Below are 23,725 nucleotides of genomic sequence, written 5' to 3'. Positions count from 1 at the left end.
GTCGAGGGATGATTTTCGTCATTGCCAAAACACCCAAGGGCCGAACCTCAACATTGTAGCCTAAAGAAAAGAACTGGCGAAAGCCGAAAAACGTCTTTGTTTTCGCGTAGTGACTGATTTTATGTGGACTTCTCCAGTCACATGTTAAAGGGATGTTTCAGGATTTTTGACCTAGGGACTAATTTCCGAGTGTTGCTGGTACCTGGAGATGTTTTTTTTGTAATTCATGCAGTTCTTATGTTTGAAGAGTTTCGTGGCGCTAGGCTAGTGCAAGGCTAGCGCATTTCTATGGTATCAGCTAGCCTGCATTAAAAACAGCCTGAGGCAAATCACTTATAACGCCAGACTAACCATATAAATGTCTGTGTCGCAGAGCCGGTTTTTCCTATAGGCAAAGTTGCATAGGGCCCCCGCAGCCGCAAGGGCCCCGCATCTCAGACAAACTACGGTGTTGTTTCACTGATTAATCAAGGCATTACAGGCCGATTTTGTCTCAAAGATGACTTGAATCCACACGGTTCTCATGCACGGAGTTACTTACAGTAACTCTGGTTCTCTGAATGTTCACAGTCTTTAACGAGTTGGGCTACGCACAGACTAATTCTCAGTGGTCAGACAGAAATAACCGTCAGGTGCAGCGGTTCCCAAACTGTGGGTCAGGGACCAGAGGTGAGAGAATGTGACCATTTGCCATTTACCATTTTAAAAAGTTGGGAAATAGACGTAGTAGTAGTCCTAAATCCCAGTCTCACAGTAGCTAGGTGGTTAGTGGTTCTCACACAGAGGGGCAGGGCCTGAATTGAGGTCATTATTTTCCACTTCTGCCCTGCACTAATGCACAGTGGAACCGTTTTTGACAATAAATGGATTTGCTCTTTGTCAAATAACCATGGCACGTGTACTGTAGGGCCCCCCATGTGGATTTTTGCTTAGGGCCACAGAAGGGCCAGCACCGGCTCTGCTGTGTCGATAGAATAATTTTAACCATTTTGCATTTAAAATACCTTATATTTCAGCCGCATCAGCTTCGTGGTTGTATAAGCTACGCGGCGGCGGAGTGATCTGCTAGAAAATAGTCCCTCAAAATGCGATCATTCATGTGATGCAGGTCAGTTATATTCCAAACATTACTCTATCGACACAGACATTTATATGGTTAGTCTGGTGTTATCAGTGATTTGCCTCAGGTGCTCTGTGAAGCGGGTCAGACTGTTTTTAATGCAGGCTAGCTGATACCATAGAAATGCGCTAGCCTTGCATTAGCCTAGCGCCATGAAACTCTTCAAACATAAGGACTGCATGAATTACAAAAAAAATATCTCCAGAAATCAGCAACACTCTGGATAAATAGGAAATGAGGCCCTATGTCAAAAATTCTGAAATATCCCTTTAACAGATAGGAGAAAAGGGGCGGGCCCAATTAATGGCGGCGCCCACGCGAGCCTCCGGAACAAGGTGAATAGGCTCTTTAGAATGTTGTGATGTCACGTGAACGCAACCTATTGATAAAAAGAACTGTAATAAGGAAAATGCAGAGTATGAAGAGCACATTTCCTACGATACTTGCCCCCCACAGCAGTAAACCCCCCCCCCCCCCCCCCCCCTCACTAAACTGTTCTAAACCACAGCTCGTGTTGTCTACGGCGCCGTGTCGCTCATTACTGCAGAACCGCGGCTCGTCGGCTCTTTCCACTCGCTCCTGAAACATTCATGAAGCGCCTCAAAGTCGCACGCAGCAGATGGCAATTGAGGCCGACCACTATTCGCACTGGCGCCGGGGGAAATCAACTTCCTGGTCCCCCCGGCCAATCAGACGCAGAGGAACCGGTCCCCGAGCCAATCATTACGAGCCAAATTAATGCGCTGCTAATCAACGAGAGGCAGGGAGAGAGCGGGGGTTTGACTTTGTGATTCCTTAATTGCATAACCTGATTTGTGGAGTTGTGAGAAGGATGGGTCAAAGGTCACTGGCGAAACTCTAACCACCAACCACAGCATGTCGTCCATTCCTCATTAAAAACATTTCTGGGGTTGTTTATTTCTCTCCCTCTCATTTTGTGCATGTTTGAATGATTTTCTGTGCTTTATTTATTTGACCTTTATTGAACCAGAAAAGTTCAACTGAGAAACTTATATTTTAGGAGAGTTCTGTGGCCCCAGACTCAAGGGATTTTACTCTGTGGTTTTTAACCCCTTAACTCCCACCTGAACCGAGCACATTTTCTCCAGTTTGGCTTTGCCCCAGTTTATTTATAGGGAAAATTAATAAATGTAGAGATATCAATTTGAAACTTTTGCTGAACATCACAGATATAAATATGAGAAAAAAATGTATTGCAGTCTTTCAGTCATTTTATGTTTTCACATAAAAAATAAGGCATTTTGAGCATTAAAATGGCCAAAATTGCCTATATTTTGGGCAACGAAATCAAAATAATGAATTTTGCCAGATTAAAATGTTTTATTTTATTGACATATTAGTAATAAAGATTTTTTCAGAGGGGATTTTGGATATTGGAAAAAATCTGTAAAAACTCAAAATTCCGCCTGTTTTTTTTGGTTTCAAAGCTGAATAAATCAGGAATTAGATATTAAAAAATCCCTCTGAAAAAACCTTCAAAATCTTGTTAGGTCTCAGACTGTAAAGTTTGGAGTCTGTGGGAGCTTCTATAAGGGCTCAGGCTCTGCCCGAGTGCGGCTTCTCTCATTCAGAGAAAACCAGCCCTGAAGTTTTGTAGCGAGTGCTCATGCTCGGCCCGTTCTTCCACTTTTCCGCACCAGCGTCTCGTAGGAGGAAAAATACCATATTTGGGTGAAAGCGTCATCATGAGGCCCCTTAGCAGGACACGTGGATGTAAAATCTGTCAATATTTATGAATGAAAACCCACGAGAAAGACGGCCTCTCTACGCGGCGCAGCAGCTACTTCCGGGTCGCCCCCACCTCGCAGACAAAACATCATAAAATAAACATCATGCGGGTGAGTTTTGTCATTTTAATATCTGACATGAAAACTAAGATGTAAAGGGAGGAAAATAGATACAAATCTCCACTTCGACCACTGCGTGAAAAATCAATACTTTCACCTGCCGTGTCTCGCCTTAAGATTTCAGCAGGTTAGATCCTCATCCAAATCCATTCTTGATCACCCACTGTAGAAACAGCATTTTCTGTGTGGAGCTGCTCATGAGCTGCATGTTTTGTATTGACAACAGTATAGTCCAAAATGTTACACAGTGTTCCTTTAAATGCTTACTTTATGTCTCAATCATTATGACATTTACAGCAGACAATGAAGAGGAAAATTTAACAATTGCCCAATCCCCATCATCTGCAGTTTCAGTGATTTTTTAAACCAAAGGCAAGTATCGTGATAATATCGTTAGTCGCAATTATTTTGGCAAAGATAATCATGACCCCAAATCTCATAATCGTCCTGTCCCTACACCCAAGACAAAGTCAGGATTATTCACACGAGCAATCCCACCCAATCCACTGTGGTAAAAGTACTCACATTCTTGTTTGAAGGTGAAGTATTCGGTCAGGTGTCTACATTCATGGTTCCCTCTCAGGAGGAACAGCGTCTTTGGGTAGAGGATTTTCAGAGCCCACAGGTACAGCACGCACTGGGGACACAGACGGGAGAGAAAACATGAGTGAAGATTCCCTAAGATGAGGATCCCCTGTCAAAACAGAACATTAATTCAGTTTAAAGGTGCATTGTGTAACTTTTTATGTGAAAAGGAAGTTGATATTTGTATTTGAGTGATCGAGTGGCCCAGTGACTGTATTGGTGGTTAGCCGTCCATCCCAGTGGCCACTAGGACAATTTCATTTCAAGTTTCATAGGGTTTCTGGATGGAATGTATACGTAACCATGGACACACATCCATCAGCAGTAAAAACCTACCATAAACCCTAAAAAACAGCTGGTCCTGGAGCGTCCTACAGGCCATTGGGCCTATGCTAGCCACCCATATAGACGCCGGATTACTGAAAGGTCAAATACAACGAAGAAAAAGTTGCATAATGCGCCTTTAAAGGGACCATGTGACGTTTGAAAATGTTAAAGTGAAGTATTTTCCTCCCCTTACATGTTCCAGCCATGTCCTAAAGTGCAGAATTTGGGTCCAAAGTGCCGTCATGCGCGAGCTTATTCGAAACTGCAGTTACGCGTTAGACCTGAGGTGGCAGTAGTGAGTATAAAAACTTGCCTCTAGTCCCTTTAAGGAGCTTTTTAGCTGAATTGGACCATATCTATGAATATCTGTCCTGATTTACTGAATTTTACACCCCCAAAGAACAAGGCCAAATCTTTTTTTTTTTTTTTCACACTATAACTGGCTTATTCACGGTGAGCCCCGCGCTCAAGCACTGTGGCACCATCGATCTCTCTCAGGACATGGACAGTGGGAAAAACAGTTTGTCCTTTAATGTAAAGAAGAGAGCGAAAAGTGAAGAGGAGGCAAACCATTCAATTCAAAATCACTTTATTCATTCAGCAGGAACGTCACTTGCCGAGGAAGTGCCAGTGCGGGCCCAGTCAGGGGCGGACCCATGTCCATTCTGGAAGAGCACAGAAGGGCCACTGGCTCTAGGGCCACCGGTCCCGCCTCAACTGAGCTTTACCCAAATCTAAAAGCTAAAAAGAAAATCATCAAAATAGCGAGAAAAAAGAGGATGAAAACAAAACAAAAATGTGCTGGAAAAGCAACAAAAAAGTGACAAAAAATGTGATGAAAAGGCAACAAAAACGTGAGAAAAACACGATAAAAAATGATAGAAAAAATAATGAAAAACAACAACAAAAATGACGTGACAAAAAGTTACCATCACTTTTGTAGGTCTTAGCTTTCAAATGAGGCGTTACATTATTGATCTCCAGTCGAGAAGCTTTTAGATTTGGGTAAAGCCCAGTATAAAAAAACATGAATCTAAAAGGAATTCCGTGGAGTATGGTGCACCACAAGGTTCAATTTTGGGACCATTATTATGTATTATTTAAATTAATGATTTTGCTTCTGTTTCTATGACCACCTTTCCCGTTCTTTTGCTGACGATACCAATAAAAAAATTTAAAAAGTCGACCTGGGGAAAATGCACTCGGTTAAGGCGGGTGGTTAGAGGTTAAAATATGTATTTGTGGAAGTGCAACAATTACGCTAATTTGGGCCAGGGCTGTTTTTCAGTCCCAGTCCAGCCCTGGGCCCAGTAAAAACAGCACAAGCACAGACACACAACACAATCAACATGTGCAATACAGTGGACCTGTGATAGACCAATGTCCACACAGTCATTTGTTTAACTACACCCTTTATTTTCTTTGTGACCCCCCAGGATACCGGCGAAAGCACTGGCGCACCGTTGTTTGTGGGAAAGATACCAATTTCACCCTGAGCAATGCTGTTATTGCACCAGCAATACATTTTTCCGCCTTCATATTTAGTTAGTAGTTAGTAATCTACAGAAAAAAATTCAAATCAATGGTAACACTTTACATTACGGGCCGGTAAGTCCGTGGTACTTACAGTGGTAATTCTAGATACTTATGGTGGTACTTACAGTGGTAAATACTAGTAATAATAGTGGTAATTCTAGATACTTATGGTGGTGCTTACAGTGGTGCTGATGGTGGTACTTACAGTGGACATTCTAGGTACTTATGGTGGTGCTTACCGTGGTAAATACTAGTAATAATAGTGGTACTTATAGGTACTTATTGTGCTACTTACAGTGGTGCTGATTGTGGTAATTACAGTGGTAATTCTAGGTACTTATTGCGGGACTTAAAAGATACTATAGTGAGAATTACAAGGTATGTACTTCTAGAAACAGTGGTAACTCTTAGAAATGAAGGTTGTACTTCTTGTTTTCTCTGACGCTGTTTTATGTTGTTTTATAGTCACACAATCCTAGAAATTACTTCTGTGTGTAGAAGTACCTCATTTACCACCTATGAATTGCTGCTGTTGTATCCTTGAATTACCAGTAAGTACCGTAGTAAATAGAAGTACAACCTTCATTACTAAGAGCTACCCCAGTATCTCTTAGTAATGAGAGATACAGGGGTAACTCTGTGACTCCCTAACCCTATCCCCAATTACTAGTAAGTACCACGTTTAGTGCCACAATAAGTACCACTGTCATTATTAGTGATTACCACTGTAAGTACCACTGTCATTATTAGTAAATACCACTGTAAGTACCATGGACTTACCGGCCCGTGATGTAAAGTGTTACCAAATCGATATCTTAATTTTCTGAGGTCCTATGAAGTCACTGCTGTCCTAAAGCTGTCCAATAAGATTCAGAAACAGCAAAGACACATGAGCGTCCATGACTCCGTCTCCTCGCATATTAAGTGTTGTAATCAAACCTTTACATTCCCCCAGTGTCTCCATTTGATCTCCACATATCTCAGCTCCACCTACATTTCCATCAGCTCTGACCTTGACTCTCTGCGTCCCATAGTCACCCCGGACACTAAATCTAAATAATGACCCTCACATCGCTGCCTGGTGCGTTACGTCACCGCGGCCTGAAGGATGATGGCGGTGCTGGGACGCAAACATGGTCGAGAGGAGGTCACGCTTTTAAGTCAAGGTCTGTTTGATTTGAATACAGGGGTGATAAAAGGGGGGATGTGAATAATATCTCTGGTAACGTTGGGGTTTTACGAATGACTACAGCAGGGTCGAATCACGTGATGTTTCATTTGAACTGTAGCGCTCAAGGTTAAAGCGTGATTTCATCTTACAGTAATATGATAATTACGAAGTATAGAGCCCGGCTTTGGAGCTGATCCACAGAGGCTCGACTTCCTCTGCTGCCCAGTCATCCAGTGATGGCTGCATTGGATCGATCTCTGGATTGAAGTCTTGCTTTTCTGTTTACCACAACTAGATTTGGAAAGCAATCTACCTCTGCCTCCACTTGTGCTGCAGGAAAGTAGGAAATCTTAATCCAAATGTTCCTTCTGATGTTAAAGCTGATGTAAACGTCCAAATACGGTTCATTATTTTCATGGACAGAATTTCTAGGTGGTTTGAGAAGCTCGGGATCTCATATTGGCTTTTTGTAGATGTTGTAGTTCTGTTGGCTTCATTGAATCAGGACCTTCAGCATGCCGTTAAACGGTACCTACTTGGTACCGACCGAAAAGCTCCAGTAGGGGGCGGTATCGAAAAACGTTTTTTTTCTGTGCTAATTTTCGGTACTTTTTCTCTCCAAACATCAATAAATGATCCACAGTGAGTCTAAAAAAGCCTGAACTCATGAGCAGCTTCAGCGCAAATGCAGAAGCAAAGCTATAACTTACTATAGCTTTGAGATGGCGGAGCCGCGGTCTGTGCCAGGGCTAAGCCAGGACTAAACCAGGACTTACAATAAACTGGTTGAAACCAGGACTAAACCAGGACTGAATAAGAAACTAGACTCTTAGACAAAGAGGAAAGCAGTGACAGCGAGAAACACATGGGCTTTAGCTTTAGCTTTAGCCGCAGAGCCTGAAGTTACTGCTGTTTAAACTCCAGCTGCACCGGAGCATTTGGGATCAAAGATTGTTTCTGGAAAAGGTGAGCGCTCACTCTGCATTAGCCATGTTTGGAATAGTTATGGTGCATTGTCAGTGACAGAGTGAGCGCTCCCACTATGTAACAGATCTGTGACGTGTGAGGAGCTTTCACTGTGGAACAGCTCAGTGAGTTTAGAAAAGTTTATCTTCAGTAAACGGTTCTGATGTGGATCTGGTCTGTTCCTGCAGCTCAGGAGGTAATAATGTCCTTTCTCTCTTTTTATCACTGCTTTAGTGGGAATTCTGCTCAAAACATGAAGTTCCAGGTGACGCTGCTGCTCCTGTTTTCTGATGTGCCGTGTTTGGACTTTCTCCTGAACCATACTTTTTATACACATTATTTTAACTAAATTAAAATAACATAGGTATCGAAAAAAGTACCGTTAAGGCACCGGTACCGAAAAGCAGGTATCGTTAAAGTAGTGGTACCGGAAAAAAACGAACGGTACCCAGCCCTAGCCCTGGGGCAGTTTGAAGCAGTGTGGAGCGACTGGGATAAAGATCAGCACCTCCAAAACCGAGGCCATGGTTCTCCAACGGAAATAGGTGGCTTCCCCTCTCCAGGTCGGTGGAGAGTCCGTGCCTGAGGAATGAGTTTCCTTTGCAAGGTAAACCCTTAGAGATCGGGTGAGGAGCTCAGTCACCCGGAAGGAGCTCGGAGTAGAGTCGCTGCTCTTTCACGTCGAGAGGAGCCAACTGAAGTGGCTCGGGTATCTGTTCCGGAAGCCTCCAGAACGGCGAGAGAAGGTGTGCGTGGAGAGCGAGGTCTGGGAATCTCTGCTCAAATTGCTGCCTCTGCGACCCAGTCCCGGAAAAAGCAGAAGAAAATGGATGGTAGATGCGGCGGTGTATGTTAGTGATGGGTCAGTCCTGAACGAGTCGGTCCTAGAGCCGCTTTTCTTTTTTTCTTAGGTTGTATGTTTATCAAGCTCCACATGCACCGCTCTCGGCTACATTCAAGAAAAATAAAGAAAGGCAAAGACTAAATGAGTAAGAGAATGAGATCGGGGAGAGAGGGAGAAAAGAGAACTCTGCAGGTGCATCAAGTCCACGAGGAATGGAAAAAATAATAATAATCAAGATCTCTACAAACTTAAACTAATCCATAAATGTAGTCAGCACATCCCAAGCTTTCAGCCACTTCTTATTTGAAAGAGATCCGCTTCACATTTTTGGTTTTATGGTTAGATGAAGTTACGCTGGGTTTGTGGAGGGAAAACAATGCGATCAGCAATGTCGGCCTTTTCCTCTCATATGTATGAGCGCATCATAAACGTAGTACAGCAGTCCTGTCTTAAATTACACCTTCAGTAATGTCTGGAGTCTGTATCTCCCAGCGCGAGACTCCAGCCCCTCGCGGAAGCGGAGCTGACACAGGCAACAGAGCATTTGTTCAGTTGTTTGCTTGCACTGTCACAACAACATTGCAAAGGCTATGTTGAGAAAATTGATGTCATTGCGCAACAGTTCGGAGATGTGGACCCCCCGAATATCGACGGGTATTTCGCACACTGCATATTTCCATTGCGACGGTCAATGGGTGGCTTTTAATTTCAAGGCAAGACTTTTTTTCACCTTGTTCCTTCTCTACAGGAAACTGGGCGCCGTCTTTTAGTAAGAATCTATGAGTTTGGTTTGATCGATCTACACAAACTCCCATGTGTCTTCTATTTGAATTAGAGGTGTAAGGGTTCACGGGGATGTTTTGAACCGTTTCGGTTCGGCCTGTTAGGTTCGGTCCACTTGCGTTTTGGTGTATTGTTTTCATCAAATAATGTAAATTTATTATTAGCGTCATATTAAGTGCCGCAGAACAAAGTTCCTACGTGAGTTTCCGCACGGACGCTATTGAGTGACGTACATTGAAGCTGCACGAGTAGCCGAGAGAAACGGCTTTGAAATCATGAGGTGTGAAGAACAACTGGAGACAATGGCGTGGATTAAGAATATATATATATATTTGAACACATATATAATATATATTTACTGGGTGAAGAGTATAGAACAAGTTCACAACGAACAACTATAGACATGGGTTTTTTATCCTAGTATGCAAATGAGGTATGTTTAGGGCGTGTCTTAAACATGATAGGCTGGCCCAAATTCTAGTATTCTCTAAGTTATTCTCGGTGAAGTTAGTTGATACAGGCAGTCTGTCTGTGAGGCCCCGTATCAGTCACTGTCATGGTGACTGGACAGCTATATATGTGAGGCCTTAAGATAGAAAAACACATTCCTTGTCCTCTAGGTTACAAATACCTCCCACGTAGTGTAGGAAGAATATACGTCATACTCATAACTGAACACACTGGGATACTTATTCATTTATAATATAACTTGAACATAGCAATGTTCAAATTATGACTTCAGGCATCATGGCAACAGCGAAAGAGAAGCCAGAGCTTGAAGACCCTCCACATCACTACAGTCTCCTGTTTGTCTTTCCGGTTAAAATTCATGACGGGGACAGACGAGTGGATAAATCCAAAGTTGTTGCCGACATTGTTCCACGGAGATCGGGTTTGCAGCAGGTAACACATCAAACATGTTAACGCACTTAAAACGGCATCATCCGAGTGTGAAAACCACATCTACTAAAGAAAAGCAGCCTTGTATAGGTGTTTTCATCGCTACGGATTTGCGCCCATGTTCAGTTGTTGAAGGCGCTGGCTTTAAGTATTTGATTAAAAGTCTTGAGCGTCGCTACAATATCCTATCACGTCCGCACTTCAGCCAAAAAGTTATACCAGCACTTTATGAAAAAGCTCAAACTGATGTGGTCAACAAGCTATGAGTGCGCTGACTGTATCACTTACTTACAGTATTTACATTCTTATTTTAAATGTTACAAAATGTGTATTTCATAATAAGAGTGCAATTTATTTAAAATATCACACAAATGGGTCACTTTTATTTATTTCATGCAAGAATTCTATTGTGTATACGAGCGATCGCGATGTCGTCACATCCGTTGGCCGTGGTCGGCATTTTACATTTTCATATTTGATAAACATTTCATTAAAATCCTATAATCAGCAGAAACAATGTCCATAAACAGTGCAGATCTATCATTTTATAAAACCGAGTTAGAGGCCTGTATGCATCAGCTGTTGCCGACCATTCACCAAAACATCCGGCGAAAATTGCTGTAGTAACAATAACAGCGGTCGCTCGTATTGGCAGCTTTTCAAAATAACAATTTTGCAAGTTCTTATTTATTTGTACCGAAAATTACCCGAACCGAGCCCTCCAAAACTGTGAACCGAACCGAATACAACTTTAGCGTACTGTTACACCCCTAATTTGAATGAACATGCTAAACTTGTGCTTTTGTGTGGCCTCTCCTCTTTGTTGTCGGCTTCTTTTCAGGAATTTGACTTCATCGCTCGAGCCGAAACCCTGAAAAACACACCTAAGAGCTGTCTTTGAGTCAGCAAGTGATTCAGATGCAAACCTTGAGATGTGTCCTGCAGGGGGATTGGTTTGCCTTTCCAAAATACAAGTGCGTATGTTTCTCAAAATGCCTCCAGACCAAGTTTTGTTGTTGAGTTAACATTGTACAATACGACATGATTATAATGTAGCATCCACCCTTGTGCCTAAAGTTTATTAACAAAGAGGAGATCCCCTCAGGGTTCCCCCCAGGGCTGCGTACTATCGCCATTGCTCTTTATCATGTACACAGCTGCAGGTCTGTCCATGAGAGCAGTTACATTGTTAAATTCTCCGATGATACGGCTCTACTGACCCTTTTGCACGGAGCAGACTCTGATCATGGTCCTGCTTTCATCCAGTGGTGCGATGACGACTTTCTTGACTTAAATGTGACAAAAACTAAAGAGCTTGTTGTTGACTTTAGGAGGAATCCAGAGAAACCAAGCTTTATCCACGGGGAGGAGGTGGAAAAGGTCGACTCTTTTAAGTACTGTTGTTGATTCCTCTCTACGATTTGATAAAAACACAGAGCAAATTGTCAAACGTGGACAGCAGCGAGTTCACCTGATGAGGAAACTGAGCTCTTTTAATGTATCAGCAAATATATTAAGTAACTTTCATCATTCTTTTATTGAAAGTGTCTTAACCTTTTCTTTTATTTGCTGGTTTGACGCCGGTCTGTGAAAAATAAGAACCGTCTGAACCACATTGTCAAAGCGTGTAGTCAGATTTCTGGTGTGCGTTTTGAAGACCTCGCCTCACTCTGTAAGAAAAGAGTCGTCCAAAAGACTCCATCGATTTTGGGTGAACAAAATCATGTCTTTACTCTGATGCCCTCCGGGAGGCGATATGTCGTCCCCCAACAGAAAAGAAACCGCTATTCAAAATCCTTAAATCCAGAAACTTAAATGACAACATCTAGGAAGGCAGAGTTTATCTTGTTCTTTTTCTCCTGGTCCCCTTGTGTCCTGATGCTCTTACAGTTCATGACGTCTGTATATGGTTGTATGTGTCTCCATTTACTGTTTTTTATGACCAGAGACCAGTGAACAGAACTGCCCATTGGGATGAATAAAGTCGTTTTGATTTGATTTGATTTGAGATGCAGCACACACTGAAGCCCACTACTTGTTGCTCATGTGGCTGAAGGGAGAGTCGTTTAAGTGCAGGGTCTGGAGGCGTCTGCTGCGTCCTGACAACCACCATTTAGTGAATTGATTCTGGTGTTTGTAGCTCTTCACCTCCGACGTGCGACTCCTCCACAGAAAGTGTCTAATAGACTCTGAGGCCGTTCAGTGTAAAAAGGCGTCGATTTTAGTCAGAAGCTCGACGCAGACGCAGGACGGTGACAATTACGCAGCTGGAGAAAATCAAAACTGCTGTCATATGATTCATCTTCATTCATCTTTTAATCGCTCATTATTATACTCATTATCAGAGGTCTTGTTTTAGAGAAAATGTAAGTTTATGCTGGTTTGACTGTGCGCCTTTAAACTCACCTCGATGCTGAAGTAGCCCCGGTCCACGTAGTCACCCAAAAACAGATACCGTGTGTTCGCTGGAGAACCGCCCACTTCAAACAACTTCATCAGGTCAAAGAACTGTCCGTGAATGTCCCCACACACTGGAAGAAGCGAAGCATACACAGACATTAGGACACACTGCTGTAAGGAACAAAATAAAGGGCATTTGGACCTCCAGGTGCATTAATTTAACCTCTTAACCCCCGCCTTAATCAAGCCCATTTTTTCCAGTGAAGGCCAAATCTAAAAGCTTCTTGAAAAAAATAGCGACATTATAGCGACAAAAATGAGACAAAAATGATGATGAAAAATTGACAAAAATGTGACAAAAAAATTGAAAAAAAGGGTGACAAAAAGTGCCGAAAAAGTAACGAAAAAGTGACAAAAATGTGATGAAAATGTGACAAAAATGTGACAAAAATGTGACAAAAATGTGACAAAAAAATTACAAAAATATGATAAAAAAGTGACAAAAATGTGATGAAAAAGTGACAAAAATGTGACAAAAATGTGATGAAAAAGTGATGAAAAAGTGAAAAAAATGTGATGAAAAAGTGACAAAAATATGATGAAAAAGTGACAAAAATGTGATGAAAAAGTGACAAAAATGTGATGAAAAAGTGACGAAAAAGTGACAAAAATGTGATGAAAAAGTGACAAAAATGTGATGAAAAAGTGACAAAAAAAGTGACAAAGATGTGATGCAAAAGTGACAAAAATGTGACAAAAATGTGATGAAAAAGTGACAAAAATGTGACAAAAATGTGACAAAAATGTGATGAAAAAGTGACAAAAATGTGATGAAAAATGTGACAAAAATGTGACAAAAATGTGACAAAAATGTGATGAAAAAGTGACAAAAATGTGATGAAAAAGTGACAAAAATGTGACAAAAATGTGACAAAAATGTGATGAAAATGTGATGAAAAAGTGACAAAAATGTGACAAAAATTGTATGAAAAAGTGACAAAAATGTGATGAAAAAGTGACGAAAAAGTGATGAAAAAGTGACAAAAATGTGACAAAAATTGTATGAAAAAGTGACAAAAATGTGATGAAAAAGTGACGAAAAAGTGACAAAAATGTGATGAAAAAGTGACAAAAATGTGACAAAAATTGTATGAAAAAGTGACAAAAATGTGATGAAAAAGTGACGAAAAAGTGACAAAAATGTGATGAAAAAGTGACAAAAATGTGATGATAAAGTGACAAAAATGTAATGAAAAAGTGACAAAAATGTGATGAAAAAGTGACGAAAAAGTGACAAAAATGTGGCAAAAAATGTGATGAAAAAGTGACAAAAATGTGATGAAAAAGTGACAAAAATGTGGCAAAAAATGTGATGAAAAAGTGACATAAAAGTGTCATAAAAAGTGACTACAAGGTCACAAAAATGCAAGGAAAAAAGATCACTTAAGATAAGTTTTGTAGGTCGTAGCTTGAAAATGAGGCCTGTAGGCTGGAAGCTTAGATTTGGGTAAAGCTGAAGAAAATGCACTCGGTTAAGGCGGAGGTTAAGAGGTTAAAGGAAAAAGATTGAAATTACCTCCTCAAACACTTCATTATTCAAGTGAAAACACATATTCCACTGGTCAACTATTACTCCGATAATAGTATATGCTCTGTCAAATAGTACTAAAGTATTTCCTGAAGAAAACACGCAAGCATATGGCATTCACTTTATAAGAAACCTTTTACTTTGGTGCCTTCACAGAAATGTAGTGGAGTAGAAAGTACGATATTCATCTTTTAAATGCTAAGACCCAAAAAACTTATCTTTTTCCTCTAATTTTTACCACTTTTTTGTGGCATTTCTTTGCGTTTTTGTTACTTTTTTGTCACTTTTTTGCTGCACTTCCATCACCTTTTTGTCACTTATTTCTCACCTTTTCATTGCTTTTCTTGTCACTTTTTGGTATTTTGTTTTGGGCGCTTTTTTGTTGCGTTTTCATCCATGTTTTCTTCTCGTTTTTGGACGCCTTTTTCGAGAAGCTTTTAGAAATGGGTAGAGCCAAACTGGAGAAAATGTGCTCGGTTCAGGTGGTGGTTAAGAGGTTAAAGTAATAAGTTCTCAGCAAAATACAACTCAAGCTAAAGGGACTACACGGAGTTTAAAAAGTGTTTAATGTGTAGCCCAGACCTGTTCACCACAACTGCCTCTAAAATCCTGTACGGTCACTCAAAAATGTGTCACTTCGGCCCGAATTGCCGTCATGCACGAGCTTAATATAGAAGCTGCAGTTACACATATGGCCTGAGGTGGCAGTAGTGAGTATAAAATGTCGAACTTGCTTCCAGCCCCTTTAAGTACAGTTTTCTTCATTTTTGACCACCCCTATACGTCAGAATGATCAATAAAGTTGTGCTACATGTTGTTTTCTCTTCTTTTTTCTCGTATACAATGTAAAGCACACATGTGTCTACATAAAGAGGATTCCGGGACGTGGTTTGGGGCAGTGGGCCGGTGAGTGCAGCTGCCCGTGTGAATGACAGCAGGGGTTCTGTGGAGTTTGTTGAGGCATAAACTCCACAGCTGTTTGAACACAGACCTGTCACAAGCCGGATTTTAACATAGATGTTCTCAAGTGTTATAAAAGTTACATCCGTGGCTCCACACTAGACATTCTCTGCACAGTCTCCTCCACTTGGCCTCTCAATTCTAAATCCTTGTACCTTTTCCATTCATTTTAATTTGCGCGGGGAATTGGGGAAATAACAGCGTTGAGTGAAACCTTTTCAATTCCGTCTCGTCGTCCTACGTGCGAAAGGCTCGCGAGGTTAGATTTTGGCCGGCCCCAGCGAGGACGCCGTCAAAAGACTAGGCTAAAGCGATCAAAGCGTGTCTTTAAAGAATGAGGAGCCGGGGTTTCTATTAAAAATCAAATTACACTTCACACAGAGGACACATTTCAATCCGGGACCGTCTTGACGCGACCCGAGAAGCCACGGAGACGCTGAGATGGAGATTTAGTCACAAATCAATGATCTTAAATTGAGAGTTTATTAACACAGGATTGCTTCTGCCGTCATTTCGAGCGCTCGGTGCCAACATTTACAGGCTTTACAGACTTTCGTTAAATTTGATGGCAGAACATAATAAAAAAAAGGACTTGTTGAGTTCAAACTTTTGGTTGTGAGAAACGAGTAGCCAGTGATATTGATTAATATTGAGTCAAGCAAGATTGACGTTAGTACTGAGGAACACTTTGAGCTTTAAAGGAATAGGCCACCGTTTTTACATACTGAGATATGTTCTTACCTCAGCTTTGACGAGTTCTTTAGGACCTGTCTGATCTTCCCCCGTGCCTTCAGTCACGTAAACACAGCGCAGACGGCGTTAGCATTTAGCCTCTCCCCCTCTCCTCTATAGCTCCAAAACAGGTCAAGATAGAAGCTACCAAGCTCTTCCACGTTTTATTTAGGTATTATTACACCTTACAATATAGTTCCCTCTTTTATCCGCTTAGAAAATCCACATTGTTTAATTTTGTGTAATTATACTTTGTAGTGTAACACTTCACGTAACCATATTTAAATAGGGAAAACGTGGAAGAGCTTGGTAGCTTCTATCTTGACCTGTTTTGGAGCTATAGAGGAGAGAGGGAGAGGCTAAATGCTAACGCCGTCTGCGCTGTGTTTACGTGACTGAAGGCACGGGTGAAGATCAGACAGGTCCTAAAGAACTCGTCAAAGCTAAGGTAAGAACATATCTCAGTATGTAAAAACGGTGGCCTATTCCTTTAAAGGGACTATACGGAGTTTAAAAATGTTAAAATTATGTATTTTCCTCCCCACTGCCTATAAATTCCTGCACTGTCACTAAGAAAGTTGTTACTTTGGGTCGGAAGTGCCGTCATAAACCAGCTTAAAGGAATAGGCCACCGTTTTTATATACTAAGATATGTTCTTACCTCACTTTAGTCGAGTTAATATATCCCCGTCTGGTCATTGTCCGCGCGCTCTGTCACGCAAACGGAGCACATACGCAGCCTCTCCCATATGTGACATAGCTCCGAAAAAGCTCACGATAGAAGCTACCAAGCTCTTCCACGTGTTCCCTATTTAAATAAAGTTACGTGAAGTGTTTTCATGCGAAGTATATTTACACAGAAATGTAACGTGTCGATTTTATAAGCAAATAAAAAGGGGGACTATATTGTGAGGCGTAATGATACGAGGAGTAAAACGTCCGCGCAGTAACTCCTAAAGGTTATTGACGGAAGTGAGCGGGGGAAGTCTTTAGGAGTTACTACGCGGACGCTGTGCTCCTCGTATCATTACGCCTCACAATATAGTCCCCCTTTTTATTTGCTTATAAAATCGACACGTTACATTTCTGTGTAAATATACTTCGCATGAAAACACTTCACGTAACTTTATTTAAATAGGGAACACGTGGAAGAGCTTGGTAGCTTCTATCGTGAGCTTTTTCGGAGCTATGTCACATATGGGAGAGGCTGCGTATGTGCTCCGTTTGCGTGACAGAGCGCGCGGACAAAGACCAGACGGGGATATATTAACTCGACTAAAGTGAGGTAAGAACATATCTTAGTATATAAAAACGGTGGCCTATTCCTTTAATATAGAAGGTGCAGTTACACGTATGGCCTGAGGTGGCAGTAGTGAGTATAAAATGGCCAACTTGCATCTAGCCCCTTTAAAGGAACAGGCCATTGTTTTTTCATACTGAGATATATTCCTACATGAGCTTAGACGAGTTGATGTGTACCTGTCTGGTCTTTTGTGCGTGCACTCAGTCATGCAAAAAGACCGAAGATGTTGTTAGCGTTTAGCCTCTCCCAGCATAATCCCATGACCAAACTGGGGTGAAGTTAGAAGCGACCAAGCTCTTCCATGTTTTCTCTATTTAAATATGTGAATAGTTACATGATCCAAGTATAGTTACTAAGTAAGTAAGTCTAGTTTCACAAAATGAAATATGTTGATTTTCTAAGCGGATAAAAAGGGGAACTATATTGTAAGGCATAATAACACCTTAAGAGCACTTCAGTAAAGAGAAGATATACCTGCACGGACATCAAAGTGCTCCTAAGGTGTTATTATGCCTTACAATATAGCTCCCCTTTTTATCTGCTTAGAAAATCAACATGTTTAATTTTGTGTGACTAGACTTACTTACTTAGTAACTACACTTGTATCGTGTAACTACTCACGTAACTGTATTTAAATCGGGAAAACCTGGAACAGCTTGGTTGCTTCACCCCAGTTTGGCCCCAAAGAGGAGAGGAGGAGAGGCTAAATGCTAACAACATCTCTTTTTGGATGACTGAGCGTAAAGACAGGTACACATCAACTAAGCTCAGGTAAGAACATATCTCAGTATGGAAAAAACGTGGCCTGTTCCTTTGAACAAGCCTAAAAGACTGAAATCATGATGAAAACAACTTATCAATGGTCATTTCAATTTTATTTTACTCAGGTACGTATTATTTATTCTTAAATGTTCCCTGAGAAAGGCTGGCGACCAATTAAGAACTCAGCAATTCTCTTATTTATTGAGGAAATGCATTTTCTATTTTTATTCTCACCATATTTGATTAAACACATGATTCTAGTGCAGGGATCTCCAACCAGTAGCTCAGGAGCCAGACTCTCCATATTCTTTCGTCACATTTTTCATTGTTTTTTTTTTGTTCTGAGTATTTTGGACACAATCTGGAGGCCGAAAATGTCACGATCCGTATCAAACCTGTGACGGGTGCCTCGATGTCCAACATGGTGCGCTCCTGCCTCAAGATGGCGGCTCCCTCGTCGATGATGCGCAGCGCCACCGCCTCCTCCAGACGGCCCTCTTTGGTGAGATGGGCTTTGAGCAGGTCGACCCGCGGCCGGCCCTCCGCGTCGAACACCTCCTTCATGGTGAGCCGGTGGGCCAGGGGGAAGGGGACCGCTGCGGGGGAGAGGAAGAATCACGGTGAAAAAAACTAATAACTACACTACTTTTATGCCCGATTTCGCTCTAATTGTCAGCCGTGCCGAGTGTAATCGAGTCGCGTCTAGTCGAAGGCGGTCACACAGAGTCGGGTCGTGTAGTGTGGGCGGTAGAAAGACGCGACTAGACTCCAGTCGTAGGAAATCAAACATGTTTGATTTTTAAGCCCGATTTTGGACGCACGTGAGAAACGTGGGTGATTTTACCCCAAATGTGAATGACAGAGTGATATAAAGACAGAAAAACACCGCCGCGCCTCCTTTTTTTCACTTCTCTGTTAAACCAGCGGCACAAACAACTCATTTCATGGCCACAGCCCCACACACGAAACAGCACAACTTTATATCAGCAAAAGTTCACGACAACCACCTTTTCCAGCTACATTTCAACCACGAACAGAGTTTAGCGGCACTTACTGAGTTTGGAGACGAACTGTTTACCTTCACCTCGCCACTAACGGCGGCTAGCCTCCCCGCTTTCTCCTCCGTCTCCTCCATCTCGAGGCTGACCCCCGTCTCCTTTTCTTATTAAATCCACTGAAATACGTCCCGCTTCTTCCTGTCGCCAACTTTTATCTCCATTTGACAGAACTATAGCCAAGTTGAAGCTTCGTAGTAGCAGTAAGCTAGCACTGCGGTGTTGTGACATTGTTGACACCGTTGACCAATCGGGACACGCACACGGTTTCCCACGCTCACAAACACAGACCTGTCTTTGCGGATTTGGGGTCAGTTTTGAAGCCGTAGAGACGACAGACGCGCTGTGTTATAAAACATCAGCTGTTTGTCAGAATCGTGTGTCGCTCTTACGATTCTCAGTCGTTAAGTGTGAACCCCCAGATGTTCGAAAATCGCACTGAATCCAGTCGTGTAGTGTGGACCCCCCATTCTATATAAAATCGTTTACGACTAGAAAAGTTGTGTAGTGTGTGCTGACCTTAAGAAGACAGTGGGGTTTTGTAGACGGCGCTGGTGTCTGTTTTGTCTTTTGGCCAACTTTGAGCCGAAGCAACGATTCAACCAGGAAGATCATGTGTCTTACCCAGGGCCAGGTCTACAGGTGCCAAACAGGTGCCAACAGGTGCCAAACAAGTGCCAACAGGTGCCAACAGGTGTCAAACAGGTGCCAAACAGGTGCCAACAGGTGCCAAACAGGTGCCAAACAGGTGCCAACAAGTGCCAAACAGGTGCCAAACAAGTGCATTGCTTCTGTCATTCTTCCCCAGTGTGGCTGTAATTTACCACCACCACCGCCTACGAATTGTCCCTGTGAAGTGACCCGTGTAAAAAAGATACTCGTCCGTCGTGTGAGTTTTAGCGCTGACGCTACATTTACCTCCACACCAATTAGCTCCCAAGTTATTCACAAAAATGACACCCACGGCCCGGCATCCTGCATATTCAACCCCATCTCCACCACAGCAGCACAATCAACAGCCGCCTCAGCCTCTCCTGAGACAAAACAACTAATTGCAATTTATAACAGTCCAGTGGTTCTCTCGTATGGTGGCAGGACCCACCATCACCATGAAATGACTTACCGCGAAGCAAAACAGATTTATTTTGTTAGACATATTATAAAATACTGGATTTTCTAGGGCTGGGACGGTCAACTTCTGTCACGATCTGATATGTATCACGATACTCTGATACGTATTATTGTACAGCAAGTAATGATGATGATAATAAAGATGAAGTAATACAGTGGTGTGCATAAGGATGAGCCCCCCTTTAACTTTTTTGACATTTTATCATACTATGGATCATAAACATAAATATATTTAATTTCAATTGTATGTGAAAGACACACAATCGTGAAGTGAAATGAAATTTATACATGATTTAGATTTTTTTTTTTAATAAATAAAAAACTGAAAAGTGTGATATGCAAACGTATAGGCAGGTACTTTTGAACATCACACTTTACATTTCTATATATATATAAAAAAATCTAACTCATGTATGAATTTCATTTCACGTCACAATCGTGTCACTTAGTGTGTGTCTCCCACATAACATTTAAATTAAATATATTCATGTTTATGGTCCAAATGCTAATGGAAAAATGTCGAAAAGTTAAAGGGGGGCCCTGCTGATGCATACATTTACAAAGTCATGTGTCCAAAGTTTGTAAACCAAATGCCATCTGACATATTGAAGTGCTAAGATTGAAAGGCGCATTAACACAAAATGCAACTAAGTGCTGTGTAACAAAGCAGTACATGATAAAAGTGCCTCCAACTTGAAAGTACTGCAAAAGTATTACAACACTTCACAAAGTATTGTGATCCGATCCGATATTTTGTCCCAGCCATTTTCCTTACAAATTATTGTTGAATAAGCACGTGATAATCAGAATCAGAATAGTGTTTGTTGCCATTGTTTGAAAACAGATTCACAAACTAGGATTTTGTCTTAAGATATATAACACAGAGTTTAGATAAAAATAAGCTATATAACTGTAAACTATAAGGCTTTAGGGACAGGCATGAGAATATTGAAATAAATAAGATAAAAAATAAGAGGTAAAATATGGTAGACGGCAACAATTGACATAGAACAACGGGATTAGATTTACATATTGTACATGTAAAAAGTGTTAAGCCAACAATGCTGAAATAATAACAAAACAATCAAATAACAGTCAATTCCACAGACTCCGGTAATGTTTTTGTATTGAAAGGAGTGTTTTCTGGGAAAGGCCTCACTTAAAGGATTCCACCGCCCACTTTTCAGCTGAGAAGCAGGTAAAACAACTCCCACCACGACTAATGTGCCACAATCACTTCAGCTTGTTAACAATAACAATAACACATGTCTTTTTTATTTTGAAGACGACCTTTATTTAACCAAGAATATCCCACTGAGGTCTCTGTATAAATATGGTTTAGAGGGAGAACAGGCAAACTCCACACAGTCTCCAAATGACCTGAGAATCAAACCCTCGAGCTGGAGATGCAAACTATCATTCAGTAAGTTTCGGAATGAGATGTGAGTGTTTATTAGTTTCCTCATGTTTTGACCAACTGATGCCAAAAAGAAAGTAACACAGACCAGGAACAACACAGCAGCACTCTCCCAAAAATACTGTCGAAAAATCAGAGTTTTGCACCGACTGACGATGATTTACAAACCACTCACACTTTTAACTCGAGAAAAGCGCACATTAAAGTTATCAAAAATGTTTGAGTTCGTCTTAATTGTTAGTTCCATGTTTCAGGAATTGTCTAGTATTTAAAAAAAAAATGAAAACAAATTCTGGTACATTTCTGAAGAAAATCTGCGTCTTGGAGCAGCTGGTGAAAATGAACTGACTGGTGCTACACCAAACCAGGAACCAATGGTCACAAATAAATACATGCATCTAACATTACAAAGTGTTGGCCAGTGTGGGGTAAAGACGACCTCCTGTCCACTTTTTATTGTTCATTAATAATCAAATAAGAGAGGAAAAAAAGCTGAAGAATCCTTAAATAAATGTTGAGCCGTGTGTTAAAAAAAAAAGTTCAGATAGTGGTGCTATTTTATCATTCGTTTAATGCCAACAGACCAAAGTTAAGGTTAAAGGGACTATACAGAGTTAAAAAATGTTAAAATTATGTATTTTCCTTCCCTACATGTTTCAACAATGTCCTAATGTGTAGAATGGGCTGAGCTGAAAAGTTGTTCTGAAAGTACATGTGTCAGAGCCAGTATACAACAACTAAAGTCTGTTTTTTTCTGTAATACTGTATCATTATTTATTATTTATTTAATGATTAGTCTTGCACATAATAGCAAACAATCCATTATAACATTAAGACGTACTCACAAAAGTACAGGAAGAGGCAGGAAACCCAATACATATAAAATTGAGTGTAAAATGTTTTTTAAAAAGTGAACAAAGATACGTAGTTATGATAAAACACCACAAAAACTAAAACAATTCACAAATAATTTACGTTAATTCAAAGAAACTCTTAATAATTTTTTTTAAAAGACATTAGTGATGTGCCTTTTGCAGGGTGGGAAAATTTACTCCACAACTTACAGCCTCTGTATCTTAAAAGGAACTTGATGTAACTGCTTTTGGCAAATGGAAATCTTTACTTTGACGCAGGGGCTGGACTGGGACTGAAAAACAGCCTGGACCATATAAATGTCTGTGTCCATAGAATCATTTTAACCATTTTGCATTTAACATACCTTATATTTGAGCAGCATCAGCGTCGTGGTTGTATAAGCTATGTGGCGGCGGAGTGATCTGATAGAAAATAGTCCCTCAAAATGCGATCATTCATGTGATGCAGGTCAGTTATATTCCAAAAATTATTCTATCGACACAGATATTTATATGGTTAGTCTGGTGTTATCAGTGATTTGCCTCAGGTGCTCTGTGGAGCGGGTCAGACTGTTTTTAACCCCTTAACTCCCACCTGAACCGAGCACATTTTCTCCAGCTTTACCCCAATCCAAAAGCTTCTGGAAAAAAGGTGTGAAAATAGCAACAAAACGGAGACGAAAACAAGGATGAAAATGTGAAAAAAGTGACGAAAAATTGACAAAAAATTGACAAAAGTGAGAAAAATCTGATGAAAATTGGAAAAAAAATGAACGAAAAAGTGATAAGAAATTGACAAAAAAAAATTGAATAATTTGACGAAAAAGTGACAAAAATGACAAAAAATTGGCAAAAACAAAACAAAAAATTTGACGAAAAAGTGACAAAAAAGTTACGAAAATTTGACTAAAATGAGATGACTGCCCAACAAAAAAAGTGATGAAAACAAATCTGATGATGTGAGGAAAAAGATCAATTTAGTTTTGTAGGTCTTAGCTTTCAAATGAGGTGTTACACTGGCCTACAGGATTTGGGTAAAGCTGAACTGGAGAAAATGCTCTCGGTTCCGGCGGGAGTTAAGAGGTTAATGCAGGCTAGCTGATACCATAGAAATGCGCTAGCCTTGCACTAACCTAGCGCCACGTAACCCTTCAAATATAAGAACTGCATGAATTACAAAAAAAAAAAATATCTCCAGAAATCAGCAACACTGGATTACTAGGAAATGAGGCCCTATGTCAAAAATCCTGAAACATCCCTTTAAAGGTAGTCGACTAAATTTACATGCAATTTCAGTCGACTAAAACTAGACTCAAATTGAAGAGAATTTAAAAAATCATTGGTATTATAAATCTCTAAAAAGACTATTACTAAATGTTGTCAAAGTGAACACAGACTGAGAGCTGGTGGTACCGACCAGTAC

General features: G+C 40.9%; 1 protein-coding gene across 3 annotated transcripts in view; it reads right to left on the bottom strand.

Annotated features, from left to right (window-relative positions):
- Nucleotides 1-23,725, bottom strand: part of LOC306962874 (protein phosphatase 3 catalytic subunit alpha-like) — a 95,784-nt gene that overhangs the window by 26,278 nt on the left and 45,781 nt on the right. For all 3 annotated transcript variants that reach the window (XM_079556237.1, XM_079556239.1, XM_079556238.1), the window contains exons 2-4: nucleotides 18,241-18,441; nucleotides 12,507-12,631; nucleotides 3,514-3,625 (exon numbers count right to left, since the gene is read on the bottom strand). In XM_079556237.1, the coding sequence (XP_079412363.1) occupies nucleotides 3,514-3,625; nucleotides 12,507-12,631; nucleotides 18,241-18,441 (438 nt within the window). The remainder of the gene's footprint in view (nucleotides 1-3,513; nucleotides 3,626-12,506; nucleotides 12,632-18,240; nucleotides 18,442-23,725) is intronic.

This window comes from Gobius niger (genome assembly GCF_951799975.1).
Source record: "Gobius niger genome assembly, chromosome: 5".
Taxonomy (NCBI): Eukaryota; Metazoa; Chordata; class Actinopteri; order Gobiiformes; family Gobiidae; genus Gobius; species Gobius niger.
This window is presented reverse-complemented; position numbering and strand designations above follow the sequence as displayed.